Source organism: Lactuca virosa, chromosome 2 (assembly GCF_052849685.1).
Source record: "Lactuca virosa cultivar CGN04683 chromosome 2, Lactuca_virosa_CGN04683_v6, whole genome shotgun sequence".
Classification (NCBI taxonomy): domain Eukaryota; kingdom Viridiplantae; phylum Streptophyta; class Magnoliopsida; order Asterales; family Asteraceae; genus Lactuca; species Lactuca virosa.
This window is the reverse complement of record NC_136427.1, coordinates 15,668,142-15,686,281: the sequence shown is the minus strand read 5'-3', so window position 1 is coordinate 15,686,281 and position 18,140 is coordinate 15,668,142. Positions and strand designations below refer to the sequence as shown.

Sequence of the window (18,140 nt, the reverse complement as noted above, 5' to 3'; positions counted from 1 at the left end):
TAAAAATCAAACAAAAATCAGAAAATTAAAAAAAAAATAGTGTTATTTCCGTTTTATTTCTTGTTCAGAAAAATCAAAAATCCAATATATATATATATATATATATATATATATATATATATATATGTGTGTGCTATCTTTGTTTTTAGTTTTGTTTTTATCTTTTAGTTTTGTTTTGTCTTGAAAAGTGAATTCAGATGTAGATGCAACTCGTGGAGACTGTATCGAAAATTTCTGAGCCAAGGCTTCATCCGTGAGCATCGAAGAATTCTAATTCGAAGGAGGAAGAAATGAAGATTATTCTTTCAACTTTCAATCCCTCAACCTCAGAAGCAAGGTGAAGCTGACTTGAAGATTATGTGTCAAGTTGCATTGAAGCCTCCTCAATCAATTTGCTGCTATCTTGTACCTGCTGAAGTGATCCAGAAGATTAGTTCTCTCTGTTTTTCTCTCTGAAGATTCTCAAGCTGAAAGCGCTATTTTTCAAGAATCTTTTCAAGAAGCCTCCTCACCTAACGTGCGTTCAAAGCCAAATCCTGAAGAAAAGCCCAACTGCTCAAGATGAAGTCATTCATTGAAGATTCATCATGTTCATCTTGAAGCAGTGAAGAATTTGAAGATTAATGCTGAAGCCAAGCTCCCAATGAAGATTGACAAGAAAAGCCAGCTACTTTTTAGGGGGAGCTTGTTGGGTCAATTAGAAAAGAAAGCTATAAACCAAGGGGGAGATTGTTGGGTCTAAATATTGGTTTATACTTAGCTTTTCTAGGAAAATATATTTTTATGTAATGTTGTATGTGTTTGCGGTTTGTATGTACGGCCGTACACCCATGTACGGCCCATATCTCATATATATAGGGTGAGGTGTGTGTAAAAGGTTGAAAGGCTGGAGAAGAGGAGCATGTTCTAGAGAGAGAAACTAGAGAGAAGAATAGTGTGTGTGAGAGAATCTTGTGTAAGGAGTATCATTCATAGTCATTCAATACATTCAAGATTCAAGTTATTCTTCTTCTCCTTCTCTTCTATTGATCTAGCATCATCCGTTTGATTGGGATTCCGCACCATCAAACGGATCTGATTGATACACAAGCGGATTGGGGACTTACAAGTGGTATCAGAGCTTGGATTGTATCAATCAATTTTGTCAGATCTGGAGCTTATTTGATCTTATTTTTAAAAGATTTTTGGGTTTTTGGATAGATCTCTGAAAATTAAGGGGGGTTTGTTCTTTGCATTTTTCATAAAAACGAGTTTTTGATCGAGTTTTGGAGCAAAAATGGTGAAAAACTTCGTTTTTCTTCGCATCTGTTGAAGGTGTACGGCCACGGCCAATTGAAGGTGTGCGGCCTCGGTGTGCGGCTTGGAGTGTACGGCTCGGTGTGCGGCCTCGGAGTGTAAGGCTCGGTGTGCGGCTGGCTCGGTGTACGGATCGGCCTTGTCCTCGCATAGCAATCTCGGCCTCGCGCCTCGTTCAGCACTCAGCAACCTCGTACATTAAACTTTGACTTTTTCGTTTAAATTTCAAATTTTCAAATTTAATTTTTCAGTTTGACTTTTAAGTTTGACTTTTTAAGTTTGACTTTTAAGGTTGACTTTTGAGTTTTTAGTCAAAGGGCATTTTTTTTTATAAAAATGAGTTCCTCAAACATCCCGGTCAATGAAGTTTCTTGTTCTCGATCTTGTATTAAGACCGTCAAGTTTTTACGTGAACAAATCGAGTTGATTAAAAGAGAAATGAAGATCTAAAATATGAGAGATATACTATTAGGAAAGAACAAAAACCATTAAAAGAAAAATTAGAGGCCAAAACTAAGGACTTCAGGAAATTGCAAGAAGATTACAGCAACAAGTGTGTAAATTATGATCACATTAAAAGCAAACTTGCTGCTGTAACTGAAGAACTTGACACTTTGAAAATTAAGTGTGGAAAAACAGATGTTAGTTTCAAAAATTATACTGCGTCAAGTAAGACAGTCGAGTCCTTAGTTGAAAAACAATTGAGTTTTAAAGATAATCAAACTAAAGGTCCAGGATATGAGAGTGTCCCTCCTCCATTTAACCATTCGTATTATGTTAATCCCTTGACTCGGGAAGAGATTGATAGAGAACCATATATGGTATATGGTAAACCAGCTGCTGAACATGCAACTGAGGGTGTTGAGATGAAAGATACTAATATTTCTACTTCTTGCGCAGGTAAAGCAGTAGAGGATGAGAACAAGGAGAAAACTATTGAACAATCCAATGACTCCTTGAACTCTGATTCTGTTGTTTCTAATTCTGTTACTCCTAACAAGCCTGCTGTTGAGAAATACAGGCCACCAACACAAGTTAAACAGAATGCCTGCTGCAACTGTGCGTGTGGGAAAAACAATAAGAGACAAGGCAAAGACACGCCACCAGGGGCAGGAAGAAAGAACTTCCCAGTGAAGAAAAAGACTTGCTTTCACTGTGGAACACCTGGACACATTGCCAGAAATTGTCCAAATCACGCATACGTTCCCTACTACGCACAAGGCTGGCAGAACGCGCCAGGAGGGAGATTTTCCAAAAGAAACCCCTCAAGGTCACGTTCAGACAATGGCGACTGGAGTGCCAAGAAGAGCAAGAATGCAACTCCTAAGGCCAAGAATCTAACTTCCAAGGACAAGAAGGGAATGTCGGCCAGGAAGTCCAATCCAAGAGATGCTCCAGCGAAATTAAGACCGGTTCGGTCAAAGTCATCTCGACGATCGGCTTCCAGTTCAAAATCAAGTACTGAGGCAGCCATCGGAGCGAAAAAGAAATGGGTTAAACCCAACTACAGATGGGTACCAAAGGTTCAATCTCCCAAATCACCCAATGACTCTAATATTTATTCATCTTCTGTTTGTAATGAACAGGATATGTCATGGGAGAGAGTACCGTGCAAGGATGAAAAGGGTCAACCCAGTTTCAAAATGGACTGGGTTCCAAAGACCAACTGATCCCGCTCTGTGTCGGATTAGCTATGGAGGCATATCATCCGACTTCGGTTTGTTGATAGTGGCTGTTCCAGGCACAGGATATGAGCTACTGGGGGTAGGTTGTTGACTTCAGGTTCTGAGTCAGAACCATTAGAAAAGCCCTCAACATAGTGATCATCCAAAGGGATTGAATGATCATCTTCTGGCTCTTCTTCAAGCCATCCAGCATTGCCTTCGTTTGGGAAGTATGGATCTCCGGGAAGATGGAATCCAGCCATGATATCTACGCGAGAAAAGGGGTATAAGATATAACTAAATAGACACACTAATTAGATAATTATAAGATGATCTTTATCGGTTGCTTCAATACTTGTTTAGTGCATACCAGTTATATGTACTCAAAACAGGATAGACCTTCGAATAAGTGACCCTAACTCTAAGCCCACAACCAAACAAGGAACATGAAGTAAAGCAAAGATCACAGATTCTAAGTCTATGCCATCCTAGTACATATAACCTTAGCGTATCCACTTAGCAATTATTGAACTACTGATAAAGACCTTTAATTCTCAGATAAGTAATTATAGTAACACAAAATACTCCTATAGTATTTTAAGTTTATGTTCTGTTCTATTGTTTTCATTGTAGTAGTGTTGGTAAGTTTTTAGACTTGTTGCAACCTCACACCCATCCTTAGGCACATGCTAGTCACTCCTCGGATAATATAGTTGATCAGGCTATATCTTCTCAGGGTTGACCATATGTCTCTAAGTCTAATTGTGTTGCCCAACAATCGTAATACTTTTGTTCTGTCCTAGTGACACTGATTTTAGCATGAATGCAGGTATGTATACTTGGTTAAATATTTTATTATTTAAAAGTATAAACTCTTGGTCAGAGTATTTTAATCCCGTTGTGTTTATAGTTTGTATATCTTTTATGGGTTGATATACTCGATTCACTATAAAAAATGCTCTGATACCAATCTGTCACACCCCAAAACCGGAACGGCGGAAAGGTTCGGGGGTGGAGGACGTCATGTTCAGTATCACAACAATGCATAGTAGTAAACAAGCAACAACATCATCCATTGCATTAATAATATAATTTCATACAAGTGTGTTCTGTAATGTTTGCAAATGTTTATAAATGTTTGTATCTCCTAGAAAATCCTATATTTTCTACTAAACGTAGCCTTCTACCAAGGCATCAAATGAAATGTGTGTTTGCTTCTTGTAAAAGTGTGTATTTTCCCAAATATGACTATCATTAACCAAAAATATAGTTTTACATTACTGTTCATTGTGTGAATATCACAAAGTGAATGCAATGGGGAAATAATAAAGTATTGTAGTGTTGTGTTAAGTAACTATTGTTGTACTAATTACCTTAAACCAATTTGTTATTTAAAGTAACATGTGATATGCCTGTACCATACTACCGACTATAAACACGACGATGAAAGACGTCGGAAGAAATGACATTTGGCACCCGTAGACTTGCAAGTCCCACTATAGCGAGCAACAAGGTGTAGGATAGTCAATCCAGTATAGATCTATACACAAATTCAACGCTCTCCTTGTAGAAGACTCTGGATACAAAACGAGCCATGACAGGTGATGTCATGCCCCGTTACGTGGCTCACATAACTGTTGTAATGTTCTTGTATATGTATTGTATGTAGTAGCTGTATTGTGTGTTCTTTCTCTGTCTAGTATATATGTATGTTCTCTCTGTTTCTCATAATAGTATGTTCTCTTGTATAATGTATAGTATGTACTAGCTGTATTGTATGTTTTCTCTCTGTCTAGTATGTTATGTTTGTTTCTCGGCTCTGAATTCCCTGAGCCTCTCCTCCATGATCTCCATCATAACCTCCTTGACCGTCCCAAAGATAACTGGGGTAGCGTCGAGGATGCCCCTCGTAACCTCGGTTGCGATGAGCTCACGCAGCCTCTCGTCGATGGGCTCGGTACCATCACCCGACCCAGATCCAGATCCCGATCCTGATCCCCCAGCTCCATGTCGTGTCACCACCATACTGAACTGCAATGTCATAAATCATAATGATCAGGATATCCAAAAAAGGGATCCTCGCACACCGGTCCTCCTTAGAGCTTCCAAATCTAACATCAGTTCGGGTACAGGTCCTGTGCTTTCAGTAGTACGGGCCCAATACTACCTTCCACACCTACCTGTACCTTCCCGAAGGCTCTACCTGATAACTCCAATTCATCCCATAAAACAACATGTCCCACCAGCTAGAATCGTCACTCAAATCCTAGGTTAACCTAAGATTTCCTCCATCCATATCAAAACAGAACTCAATCATACTAGGTTGCCTTTATGCATGCAAATTATACACAGAAAGGGATCAAATAGATTTTCGAATAATAGATTCTACCCTAGGACCATAACCAGACAAAGAGCAGGAAATAAGGCCAAATCAATCATTCTAAGGCTATAAGCTCCTAACCGTATACAATTTTAAAAGCATACACATAGCAAGATCCATACGATTACCATAACTCAAATATCAGTATAACATGGCTAACATATTGGGGAACTACTTACTTGGCTCGGCCGATCACACGCATTGCACTCTCTCTTTTCCATTCTTAAAAAGTTTTGAACTTTTATTTTTGAAAACAATATTACCATTTCCTTAGTTTGAGTCCTGACACACCCGAGAGTGTGCCCGAATCCCTCAAACCAAGGCTCTGATACCAACTTGTAACGACCCAATTTTCAAAAGAAAATTTTCATTTTCAAATAGTCAAAAACACTTTCCATGAACCATAAAATCTCAATACATTTGTTTCAAAATTCTTAATAATAACAATATTATTTCAAATCATCATAGTATCCCATAAAAAAGCCGGTGAGAGAGTGCATGCTGCGCCATCAAGCCTTGCCCTTGCCCTTGGGCTCAGATGTACCTGAAACAATTCCACAAACTGTAAGTTAATGCTTAATGAGTCCCCCAGAGCATACCCCACACAATCCACATAATCACATAATCATATTAGCTATAAAAGCTACATATACCGCATAAGCCATGCATACAAACATATAAAGAAGCCATGGAAACCCTCCAAGGTCTTACACTTAGTGCCACTGGAACCCCCAAGTGGTCTTAACTACCTGCCATGGGAACCCCTACATGGTCTTCCTGCCATGGGAACCCCCACATGGTCTTCTCTAACTGCCATGGGAACCCCCACATGGTCTTTACTGCCAAACAAATATCATACAAACTAAACATGCAAATATACTAAGATGCCATGGAAACCCTCCAAGGTCTTATACCAAATGCCACGGGAACTCCCACGTGGTCTCAGTCTATTGCCACGGGAACCCCCCGGGGTCTTCCATGCAAATGTCATACTAACATAACACATAATCAATCGACAATCCACATATCATAAAATGGGCCGGCCTTGGTGCCTTAGACCTATTGGTATGGCGAGAAGACTCACCTCTCGAATGCTGAACTGACACGCTAAGATCAAATAAATCTCACGCACTGCTCCAACTCAACTGCCTATAATCATCATGTGATTAACTTGTCACAATCCTGAAATACCATAATCATCCTCAAAGTCAACCCTGGTTAAAGTCAAGGTCAACAGTCCATGTTGACCTCAACTCGTCGAGTGCATCCAACAACTCGTCGAGTTCCTCCCGAGTCCATTCCACTGAATCCCGAGTCAACTCGCTGAGTCACCTAAGTGACCCGTCGAGTTCATTAAATGTCCAGAAAACCAAAAGTTCATGCAGACCAAAACTCTAATCCTTCACTGCACTCATTCAGAATCTTGAAAACGGGTAAACCCTACCCGACTTGTCGAGTCGACTAAGGGACTCGACGAGTTCCTTCAGTTCTTTTTGTGTTCAGTCCTTTCCAGTGAGATCCAAAGTCCCAAACTTCAGATCCAACTTCTCCTAGTGTATTTACCACGTAAAGTTGCAAACTTTACGTGCATGCAAGGCCTCACAAGGCTAAAACACCAAAACTAAGGTTCCTACAAGGTCTTAATGCATGGAAAGGGCCTAAGTTGGATAAAGTGAGCAACTTTATGTCATTGAGGACCTAGAGATGTCCAGATCTGGAGCCATATCCTTGTGATAAGTTCAAATCCGAGTATGACACCCTTTTTGGCACCAAAAGTAACCATTTACTTCCAAGAAAAGAGATCTAAGCATCTAAAGATCAAGATATAGACTTTATACCTCAAGATGGTTGCCAAAACAGAGTAGATGTCTGATCTACTACTTCTCTCCTTGCTCCTTCTTCATCAAGCTCCAAAATCCTTCACAACCACACCAAAATCACTCTCAAAAGTTCTCTCTCTCTCACTCAAGAATGTGTAAGGCTCAAACTAGGGTTTCTCTGGCTGTATGAACGATGGAAGAGGCTGTAAATGAGCCATAAGTTCTTTAAATAGGGTACAAACCCCTGAAAATTAGGGTTTCTCTTTACAGTGCCTACTCGTCGAGTCGGGCCTTCCGACTCATCGAGTAGATCCGAAGTCCCACGTCCTCATAATAATCTCTACTCGACGAGTTGGAGCTCCCCAACTCGCCGAGTCCAAGCACAAAACCCTAAAAACTTAGATAATTTAAATGATACCTGGAACATGTGTTAGAAAGACATATCCCAAAAGTTGCACACAAGTACAAGATCCTGACAATAGTAAAATATAAAACAATACACACAACCTAGCTGTCTTTACCCGGGTAACACAAGCTACCTGGTAAAACCTTGTACCAAGGAATATAGAGATGCCTATAAAAGCCCTCAAAGACACAATGATAAGGTAACGTTCTCAGAACGAGGAACTCTTGCAATTTTGTTCATGACTTCAATCGACATCTAACCTAGGCATCAAAAAGCAATATTGAGGTCCAACCTTTGATATGACTTTTTAACTTAGCATTTGTCTTGTTTTTGCAGCATGTCTTTTTGATTGCTCGTTAGGAAAGGTTGCTGACAACCGTCTACCACGTATCCGGAAGACCAACACAATCCTATGTAGGATGGGAGAGTGTGACACACTTAATTATTAATTTTATTATAAATGTTATATAAAAATTAAGTGGGCCACACTTAATTTTTATATAACGTTAATAAAAAATAAATAACAGAAAAGCTAAATGATTGACAAAATAACCATTTTACATTTACTAATTTTACATTAACTAGAGACTAAGAAAAAACTTTTGAACAATTTGAGTGAAAAATAACTTTCCCATAAACACGTCCATGAATGATGAATGTAAATTAGCATAAACTATAGTCTAATAAGCAACATAAAATATATATTCTTAGTTTCCTCGTATCTTACACTTTTCATCTAATTTGTCGGAATCTATATGTAAAACCTGTAGTCGACAAGGTTTAGGATTTTCCGCGGAGATAATTCAAGAACTGTATACGGGTCACGGCCTTTTTTCCACTTTCATCTTCTTACCGACTTTCAGATCTCTCTCTATCCACACGACAACATGTATACATTTAGACGCCTCCAAACTTTTCAATATCTGAATCTTTGTGTATTTTCCTCTCATTAAATTAAAAAAACGCAAGTAAAAAACAAATTTTCATCTACATATCAACATTTTATGTCCTTTTAGAGTACAATAATTTCTTGTGTGAATATGGTTCTTCACTGATAAAGAACGGAGCTTCCGTTTTCAGAAGATTCAAGTTTTTCTTGAGAGGTTTTGGAGTGATGGGTTGTTGTAGTTCGTGTTTTTCGAAAGAACCCACATCAGAAAAAGATAATATTCACAAGAGTACTCAGCGTCACTCGCCATCGAACGGAAAAGGTGCTGCTTTCGCCGGAGATGGTGGCGGCGTGCCTGTGTTTTCTGAGTACTCACTGGGGGACTTGAAGGCTGCAACTAATAACTTCAGTTCAGAGTTTATTGTTTCTGAAAGTGGCGAAAAAGCTCCGAATGTTGTTTATAAGGGCCGGCTTCAGAATCGGAGGTGGATTGCTGTGAAGAAGTTTTCAAAAATGGCGTGGCCTGATCCGAAACAGTTTGCGGTATCGATTGCTTATTATTATTATTGCTTTGATTCAGGCATTAGGGTTTACTGTTTATTTGAAAGGTTAGGGTTTACAGTTATTTGGCTCTGCTTTAGAATGACATTATGTGGTTGAATAAGCTTGCGTAACTGGTTCTTGCTGTTACGAATGAGTTCGCATTTGGGTGATTTTACTTGAAATTTTAGGGTTTTTAGAGTATAGTTTGTTTGTTCATTGCAAGTATATATAGCTTAGAGTGTGTTAGGATGCAGTAATATGATATTGAATAATCAAAATGAGCTAATTTGATCTCTTCATAATGTTAATTGTTGGGCAAATACTGGTTATTTAAGGAAGTAATAGACGAGATTAGGGTATATAAGTAATTTACTTTTTGATAATCAATTTTCTGTAGTTATTATTGAAGTAGTTACCTTATAAGTGATGACTTGATATGGGTTCTATGTAATATGTCACTTAATTAACATTTATATGGCAATTATGTCACTAAACTACCATTTTTTAGCATTTGTTGACCAAATATTCAAAATCACTGTTGCCAAATGACCCAATTAATTGGTTTTCCCAAGTTTAATGACCTAATTGGAAAATGGAATAGTTTGTTAGCATTTGTCTTCAAAACTAGTTGGGTTATTTGATATTCCTCATTTTCTCGAATAATATTTAATGACATGTGTATTACCTTTGATTAGTTGAGAATAATAATTGTGATTTTTTTTTCTTGAAAGGATGAAGCATGGGGAGTTGGAAAGTTGAGGCATAATCGGGTGGCTAATTTGATTGGATATTGCTGTGATGGAGACGAAAGGCTACTTGTTGCAGAGTATATGCCTAATGATACTCTAGCAAAACATCTATTTCACTGTATGTATTCATAACTATAATTCTATCTTACAATTCACATTTCCATTCTCAAAATAATGTCAGATTTTGAAATTTGAATTCATTATTTATAAGCTTATCCGCTTATGAATAATCATAATCAGATGTACTAAAATACGTTGCAGGAATTGGTGTTAAATGTTTGGTGAATTCTGATTATTAGGAAGTAATAGATAATATGAGGGCATATAAGTAATTTAACCTTTCTCTTTGTCTTTGTCTTCAACAGGGGAGAATCAAACAATCGAATGGGCAATGCGTTTACGTGTCGCTCTTTGTATTGCTGAGGCATTGGATTATTGCAGTACTGAAGGTCGTCCATTGTATCATGACTTGAATGCCTATAGAGTTCTCTTTGATGAGGTACTGTATTTTTTATTTTATTTTATAAAAAAAAATTTCTATATTTTGTTTGAATTAAATTGATAATTTGATTGGAAAATGTTGCAGAATGGTGATCCAAGGCTTTCATGTTTTGGGTTGATGAAAAATAGCAGGGATGGAAAAAGTTACAGCACAAATCTTGCATACACTCCTCCCGAGTATCTTCGAAATGGTATTACCCCCCCCCCCCCCCTCACCTACCGACACACATCACCAAACTTTTTTGGTGAATTTTGGCTTTGAAGATTAAATTGACCTTTTTTTTTCTTTTTGTAGGGAGAGTTACGCCTGAGAGTGTTAGTTTTAGCTTTGGGACTGTACTTTTGGATCTTCTGAGCGGAAAGCATATTCCACCAAGTCATGTAAGTAATTCCGATTCCGATTCCGATCCTACACGATTCCATTACTTCTTCTAGTTTCCATTAATGAATGAGATATGATATTGTTGTAGGCACTTGAAATGATACGAGGAAAAAACATTCTTCTTTTGATGGATTCACATTTAGAGGGTAACTTTTCAACTGAAGAAGCAACTGTTGTGTTTGATCTTGCTTCACGATGTTTGCAGTATGAACCAAGGGAACGACCAAATACCAAAGATTTGGTTGCCACACTTGCTCCATTGCAAAACAAACCAGATGTGAGTCCCTACTTTTCTCTTTATGTCTTACTAGAGAAATAGCAACATATTTCCATGTATTTTTTTTATTATAGAAACCTATTTCAGTTTTCTTTCTTATTAAAGCATTGTACTTTGAAAAACCATCCAACTATAAAAGTGAAAATTACTTTTTTAGTTGGATGACGTTGCTATAGTTGGGTAGATTTTTCAATGTATATTGTTGTAAACTTGTAATAGGAAGAATTAAAAGTAGGATGCTAAAAGGAAATGGGTCAAATGGGTTCAGTGGTTACACCCTTCTTGATTGTTCTATTAGATAAAATCATATAATTTAGGGCTAAATGCAAGAAATAGCAATCTCATTTAATTGATTTGTTTATTATAGTTTCACTTTTTTTTGCCTATTTGAGCGCTGTACTTTGAAGAATCTACCCTAATTATAGCAATATCATCCAAATACAAAGAAATTTTCAGTGCTATACTTCAGTAGATTTTTCAAAGCATGATGCCCTAATAATAATAAAAACTATAAGTGCAATTCTATTATTAGGTAGATTTTCGAATTACAATTTATAAATAAAAAGACTTGGAAGTACAGTTATTTAATAGAAAGAATTAGAAGCAGGATGCTATAATACACAAACATTGCGATTGCTTGCATTTAGCTATTTATTGTAATGATCTTATTTTTTAAAAAAAATATATATTTTTAGGTTCCTTCTTATCAAATGCTGGGGATACCAAAACATGAAGAAGCACCTGCAACCCCTCCACACCCTCTTTCTCCAATGGGTGATGCATGTTCAAGAATGGATCTGACAGCCATTCACCAGATATTAGTGATGACACATTATAAAGATGATGAAGGCACCAATGAGGTGATCATCCATAACATTGTAACTTTAGTTTGATAAAAATTCAACTTATTGATTTTGTGAAATTAATTAATGTTTTTTTTGAATGATGATTGTTTCAGCTGTCTTTTCAAGAGTGGACACAACAAATGAGGGATATGCTGGAGGCAAGAAAGCGTGGGGATCTTGCTTTTCGTGATAAAGATTTTAGAACAGCCATCGATTGCTATTCCCAGGTATTTATTTTTGCTTTATTTCTAGTGATAAATTCAAGAAATAGCAACATACATTAATTTGTTTGTTATAGATTTATAGCATTCTTCTTTCACTTTTTCTATAATAATATCATGCTTTCAACTTTTTTGTCAAGGTTTTGTACTTTGACAAATCTACCCAATTTAGTTAAATCTTTTAAGCACAAAGTTGTATCCAGGAAGAAATGAAAGACACTATTATAAGCAAATTAACCAAACTTTTTGCATTTAACACTTTGTTTCCACCACTTTTGGGTTTTCTCTTATCAAGCTTTGTACTTCAAAAAATTTATATAGATTTAGCATTGTACTTTCAATTTTTTCTGACTTGGTATTTTGAAAAATCAACTTAATTATAATACTGACGTTTATTTTTGTATTTAGATGACATGGCAATGATCGGATAGAATTTTCAAAGTACAATGCTATAAATATTAAAAAAAATAAAAGAAATATTCTATAATAACCAAAAAAATAAAAGTATGTTGTTATTTATTGCATTTAACCTTTATTCCTTCCATAAAACTTCATCTCCACTTATAGTTTCGCTAACACCCCATCTACTATACATCTACTATACGAGATACCAAACATGTTGCTACTAGATGTGACACGGGTTTGCTCTCTCGTCTATGCAAAAGATGTCACTGAAAATAGCCCTAGAAAGTCTATCTAATACTGCTTACGCGTTCAAATATTTGTTACATGATTTTAAATCGTTATGTTTGTATATGTAGTTCATCGATGTGGGCACAATGATATCCCCAACCGTATACGCAAGACGCAGTCTATGCCACCTCATGTGCGATCAACCCGATGCCGCCCTCCGAGACGCCATGCAAGCACAGTGTGTCTTACCCGATTGGTCGACCGCCTTCTACATGCAAGCCGTCGCGCTCGCCAAACTCGACATGCACAAAGACGCAGTCGATATGCTAAACGAAGCCGCCACTCTTGAAGACAAAAAACGCGCCAAATAATCTCAATCCAAAAAAAAAAGAAGAAATCAAATATTGTTGTCGTAAAATAGTCGTGCTATAATGAGATAAGATTATTTAAATCCCGTCTATTTTATTTTACTTTCTTTTAATCCCGAATGTGTGAAGGAAATGTACATCGATTTGTCAAACTTAAGTTTTTTACATATAAATTGCGCAATTTTTCCTAATCTAGGATGTAGAGTTCGGCTTTCCCATCGATGAAAAGGCTCATGAATTCTTCACCATCGACTGTTTCTTTCTCCATTAGGAGTTGAGCAAGTTTATGCAAGATGTCGATTTGTGTTGTGATGATTGTGGTTGCCCTAATGTATGCTTTCTCGACAAGTTCACGTACTTCTGCGTCTACAATATCCGCTGTTGCCATAGAATAATCTTTTTGGGATGACATCTGTATATAAAAAAAGTGGAAGTCTGACTTTAATATGTTTAAAAAAGTTAAAGTTATGTTATTGAAGTGTACAAATGGATGGATTGTTTGATACCTGTTGACCCAAGAAAGGATTTCCACCACCACCACCAATTGCTATTTGACCAATCTTCTTGCTGAATCCGAACCTCTCGACCATTTGCCTTGCTACACGAGAAACTTGCATGAAGTCGTTTGATGCTCCGGTTGTAACATTGTCTTTTCCAAAAATAACCTCTTCCGCAACCCTACAATATGCTTGGTGGTGTTTAGTTTTGTTGGTCATAAAAGTTATATCTTTAAAAGATGGTTTTGCCCCTTACGATCACTACGGAATGTGTATGGGACGATCACAAGGGCAAAGCTGTCTTTTTTCACAACTAGATAAACCAGATCCGAGCGTTTTCACATGTATTGAACACCTTAGGATTGAATGTTAAGTATTGTACCTTCCACCAAGTGCAACAGCCATTTGGTTTTCAAGGTAACTTCTGCTATATAAACCAGATTCGAGTCTTTCTTCACTTGGGGCAAAAAATGTAAGACCACCTGCTTGACCACGAGGAATGATGGATATCTTTGCTACAGGGTCGTATTCGGGCATTAGGGCACCAACTAGAGCATGTCCAGCCTCTGCAAATTCAACATAGTAATATTAGAATTTGAATTGACAAATGTGTTTCGTTCCTAGTAAATTAATGACTACAATACCCTTGAGGACCAAAATTAGTGTTACACGGATTAGTTACAAGCAAGGTGTTATATCTCACAATAAGCAAAAAGTTATAAACTACCTTTCTTCGTTAAAAGGACTGTAATGGGCAAATAGGTAATTTAGCTTGAATTTTTTTCAAAGAATGGAACAACGCAATTCTCGTTACAATGATATTTTCCTCTTAGCAAAATGTCTAAATTATCATTGTTTTTCTAATGTCAGAAGATCATGGTTATAGACTTATAGTGAAAAAAGGTAATAGACAAATAGGTACTTTTGGGCTTTGGCTATACTACTTTCTAGAGAATAAAACAATGGAGTTTCAGGAGAACATAGGGGTGTAAAAGTAAAGAATGTCCAGCCACCATGTTATGCAAAAAGGTCTAAAATACCCTTTTGTAGATCATAAGCATAAGATCAACAGGTACTGTGATAATGGGCACTCAACAAAAGGAAAATTCCGTTTGAACTTTATCTAAACCGTGGAACATGACTTTTCACAAGCATGTTTCTTATCAAAATGTCTAAACTACCCTTTCTGGTTTTCATGGGAAGGGGAAAAGGAGAGACAGGTACATATGTGTGGTTACGGTTACTATGTCAAAAATACCCTTTTCTGGTTTTCATGGGACGGGAGTAGTAGAGAGATAGGTATATATAATTGGTTACCATGACATGAAATGTCTAAAATACCCTTTAGTGGTTTTCATGGGAAGAGAAGAGTAGAAAGACAGGAGTATTAAGTTTGGTTACCATGATATGCAACAAGCTTCTTTTTCTCTTCTGAAACAACTGCATTTTTCTTCTCTGGGCCAGCAATGATTCTCTCAAGAGCATCTGATATCTCATCTTTGCTTATTTCCTTAAGGTCACGTCTAGCTGCAAGAATGGCTGCTTCATTCATCAAGTTTTGCAAATCAGCTCCTGTGAAACCTGGTGTTCTCCTAGCAACCTTATCAAAATCCACATCTTTTGCAAGTGATTTTCCCCTTGAATGCACCTGCAACATATAAGAAACTTAAGATACTTTTTCTTTTTGACTAATTTCATGAATCTTTAACTACATATTCACAAGAGAATTTCATGACACAATAAAAAGGATATGATCGAACCTGAAGGATCCTGACTCTACCAGCAACATCAGGCCGGTCAACTGTCACCTGTCGGTCAAACCGCCCAGGTCTCAACAAAGCGGAATCAAGAACATCGGGTCTGTTAGTAGCAGCCAAAACAATAACACCAGAATTACCCGAAAAACCATCCATTTCTGTCAACAATTGATTAATAGTTTGTTCCCTTTCATCATTCCCACCACCAAGACCTGCACCTCTTTGTCTTCCTACAGCATCTATTTCATCAATGAACACAATGCAAGGTGCTTTTGATTTCGCCTTTTCAAACAAATCCCTAACTCTAGATGCACCAACACCCACAAATAACTCAACGAATTCTGATGCAGCACATGAGAAAAATGGCACACCAGCTTCTCCGGCCACCGCCCTAGCCAAAAGGGTCTTCCCGGTTCCTGGTGGTCCCACGAGTAAACACCCTTTTGGGATTTTAGCTCCGAGGGCTGTGTACTTATCTGGGTTTTTCAAGAAATCAACGACTTCTTGGAGCTCCAGTTTAGCTTGATCTGCTCCGGCGACGTCTGCGAAAGAAACGCCGGTTTCTGGGACTTCCTGGAACTTGGATTTTGACCTTCCGAAATCCATAGGTCCACCGAGGCCGCCTGGTCCACCGCCGCCTCCTTGGGATCGGCGGAATAAGAAGAACAGACCACCGAAGGCTAACAATGGGAACAATAGGTTGCCAATGAACCCGAGAAGGCCGTTACTGGCTTCACCTTCTGACACTGATATATCAACACCGTTCATTGCTAAGATGTCAATAAGATCAGGGTCGTTTGGGACGACTACGGAGGCTCTACGGCCGTCCACGGCGGTGAGCTGTAAAACGCCACCGTCTTTGTTGAATCTAACCCTTTCGACTTTCCCTTTCTTGACTGCATTTAAGAACTCGCTGTATCTCCATTGGCTACCTTCAGGAAGGTCGGAATTGGCCTGGGGTTTTGGTGCAGTGAGAACATTCGATTGTGAAAACGGTAAAGAATTTGTTGATGGGTTTTGTTTAACTAACTCAGCTTGAAGTGGGGCTTGTGGCGGTGGTGGTGGTGGATTGGTGTCCGCTAAGGCTTGTGGTGTTGTGATTGAAGAGAATAGCAGAGCAGCTAAAGTGGCTTTCGATTGAAAATTGAAATCATTTGAGGAATTGGGTTTTTTGCTAAGAATTGATTGCGGGATTACGAATCTATTCCTTAAGGTTTTGTGGGTTTTAGGCGTTGGGGTTGAGAGCAAGACATTTGAGCCAAAGAAATTGGAAGAAAGAACAGTATTGGTGGCGGAAGCCATTAATGAAGCTTTTGAGCTTTTTTTTGGTAGAGGTTTTCTTGAATTCGATCAATCAAGTGTATAAATATTGGGGAATCGTGTGAAAAGCGATTGAATTTGAGGGAAATGGGTTTGATTTTTATGTGAAGGAAACAGGGGTTTCATGCATCAACCAAAGCCATAGGTTTTTGAGTGTTGGATTGGATTGCATCTACGTGTTCTTATAATCACCCTGTTATCTACAACTTTTTTTTTTTTTTTTTTTTTTTGTGTTCAAAGTACACCATGGGTTGTTTCGGATTTTGCTTATTTAAAAAATTTTATTTTTAAAATGTTTATGCATAATAAAATAAAATGAAACTTTGTAAAAATGATTAAATTAGTTTATGTGATAGGTAATAAATTTTATAATTATTATTATTATGGATGACGGTGAGTTGGAGAACCGCTCAAATGATCATGACCCTTAAAAATCATTCAACTTTTGATCTGACCGTAATAACTCTGTATTTACGGTTAATCAGAGGTTTCTTCCTCTCACCTCCCACATTCTACAACCCACATTGTCAATCGGTTTCTCCCATAACCGCCTAGACTTCACTACCCACAATCTCCACTTCTCCATATTTGTGTGTAACTGTTCAATCTCGTCTATATAAGTGTGTTCTCTGTGAATCATTCCATATTTCTACCTCTATTTTTCTCTCTTAAACCCTACTCCTCTTCGTCTTCTCTATTAACGACTGTGTTGCCATGAAAATTCCATCTCCTCAAATCCACTCCCAAAATTGCTTGCTTTATTCGTCCATCAGTCATACTTTATAAGGATTCCATGTTAAACGATTTCAAAATTGTGTTTGATTATACAAAGATTGGCCCTATTTGGAGAAGCAAGAAATATGACGAAGCAATCAGGATTGATTAAAAAGAGACGACAAATTGGTACCGGTTAGGCTCGATTGAAGAAGAGACGATGAGGAATCGTTACTCATTATGGTTGTTGACTCAGTGTTTACATTAATTTCATTTGAAGCCGTGTGTGAAACATCTTCGATCTTCTTAATCAGCACCATGGTTTGATTTCTGAATTTTTTTTCTTCCTTTTCAGCAAAGTTATTATGTTCCTATGATATAAATTCTTGGAATTGCAGGTTTCTTTTGTTGTCAGTCCTGTGCTTGAGACTTGTCGACAACGGATTATCACTTTATTTTGCATCCGCCCCCAGTTGTAAACATCTCATTAATGGCTTCACAGTTCACATGTCTCAAGAACAGGTCACAATCCAAACCTCTTTACTTTTATTTTATATATAAACTATTTAACTTTTATATATATTTTAAATGATATTAGTAGGCAGAGATGCTAATGCGAGCCCCATGTGTGAAATCGGTGCATAGAGATTAGAAGGTGAGTTTCACAAAGGAAAATGTGAAGTTGATCTTGATACAAAGAAAAGTTTCTGCAATGGAAAGATTGTTTGAGCTCAACATTTTGCTGATGGTGCGTTTAATACTTAGTATGATTTTGATTTTGCTTCGCCTCTTGATGGTGATGTGATGGTTTGTGCAAATACTTGAATAATTTCAGTTAAAAATATTTTGATTTATTGGTCACAAATTGTAACGACCCA

General features: G+C 37.6%; 2 protein-coding genes and 1 long non-coding RNA gene across 3 annotated transcripts; 2 read left to right on the top strand and 1 right to left on the bottom strand.

The window, feature by feature from the left end:
• The first annotated feature begins 8,333 nt into the window (after positions 1 to 8,333).
• Positions 8,334 to 13,165, top strand: LOC145158920 (serine/threonine-protein kinase BSK1-like). The gene is made up of 9 exons (XM_079077776.1): positions 8,334 to 8,998; positions 9,730 to 9,865; positions 10,113 to 10,246; positions 10,334 to 10,439; positions 10,544 to 10,629; positions 10,719 to 10,907; positions 11,603 to 11,767; positions 11,866 to 11,979; positions 12,735 to 13,165. The coding sequence occupies exons 1-9, from the start codon at positions 8,681 to 8,683 to the stop codon at positions 12,975 to 12,977; spliced, it is 1,491 nt and encodes a 496-aa protein (XP_078933902.1). The 5' UTR covers positions 8,334 to 8,680; the 3' UTR covers positions 12,978 to 13,165.
• LOC145158919 (ATP-dependent zinc metalloprotease FTSH, chloroplastic-like) lies at positions 13,049 to 16,703 on the bottom strand. Its single transcript, XM_079077775.1, has 5 exons — positions 15,232 to 16,703; positions 14,873 to 15,119; positions 13,854 to 14,037; positions 13,481 to 13,652; positions 13,049 to 13,386 (listed from the first exon to the last, which is right to left on the bottom strand). The coding sequence occupies exons 1-5, from the start codon at positions 16,528 to 16,530 to the stop codon at positions 13,162 to 13,164; spliced, it is 2,127 nt and encodes a 708-aa protein (XP_078933901.1). The 5' UTR covers positions 16,531 to 16,703; the 3' UTR covers positions 13,049 to 13,161.
• Positions 16,704 to 17,512: 809 nt separating this feature from the next.
• On the top strand, positions 17,513 to 18,007 carry LOC145158918 (uncharacterized). Its single transcript, XR_013737360.1, has 3 exons — positions 17,513 to 17,583; positions 17,661 to 17,784; positions 17,861 to 18,007. It is a non-coding gene; the product is annotated as an uncharacterized LOC145158918 (long non-coding RNA).
• Positions 18,008 to 18,140: the final 133 nt, after the last annotated feature.

Bases quoted from the DNA above. Each gene is read 5' to 3' on its own strand.
- LOC145158920 (XM_079077776.1), top strand. From the start codon at position 8,681: ATGGGTTGTTGTAGTTCGTGTTTTTCGAAAGAACCCACATCAGAAAAA. The intron at 10,630-10,718 runs GTAAGTAATTCC...ATATTGTTGTAG, and splicing joins AGCATATTCCACCAAGTCAT to GCACTTGAAATGATACGAGG. The intron at 11,980-12,734 runs GTATTTATTTTT...TTGTATATGTAG, and splicing joins CCATCGATTGCTATTCCCAG to TTCATCGATGTGGGCACAAT.
- LOC145158919 (XM_079077775.1), bottom strand. From the start codon at position 16,530: ATGGCTTCCGCCACCAATACTGTTCTTTCTTCCAATTTCTTTGGCTCA. The intron at 14,038-14,872 runs GTAACCAAACTT...TTGAATTTGCAG, and splicing joins GAAGCTTGTTGCATATCATG to AGGCTGGACATGCTCTAGTT. The intron at 13,387-13,480 runs GTATCAAACAAT...TTTTATATACAG, and splicing joins ATCCTTTCTTGGGTCAACAG to ATGTCATCCCAAAAAGATTA.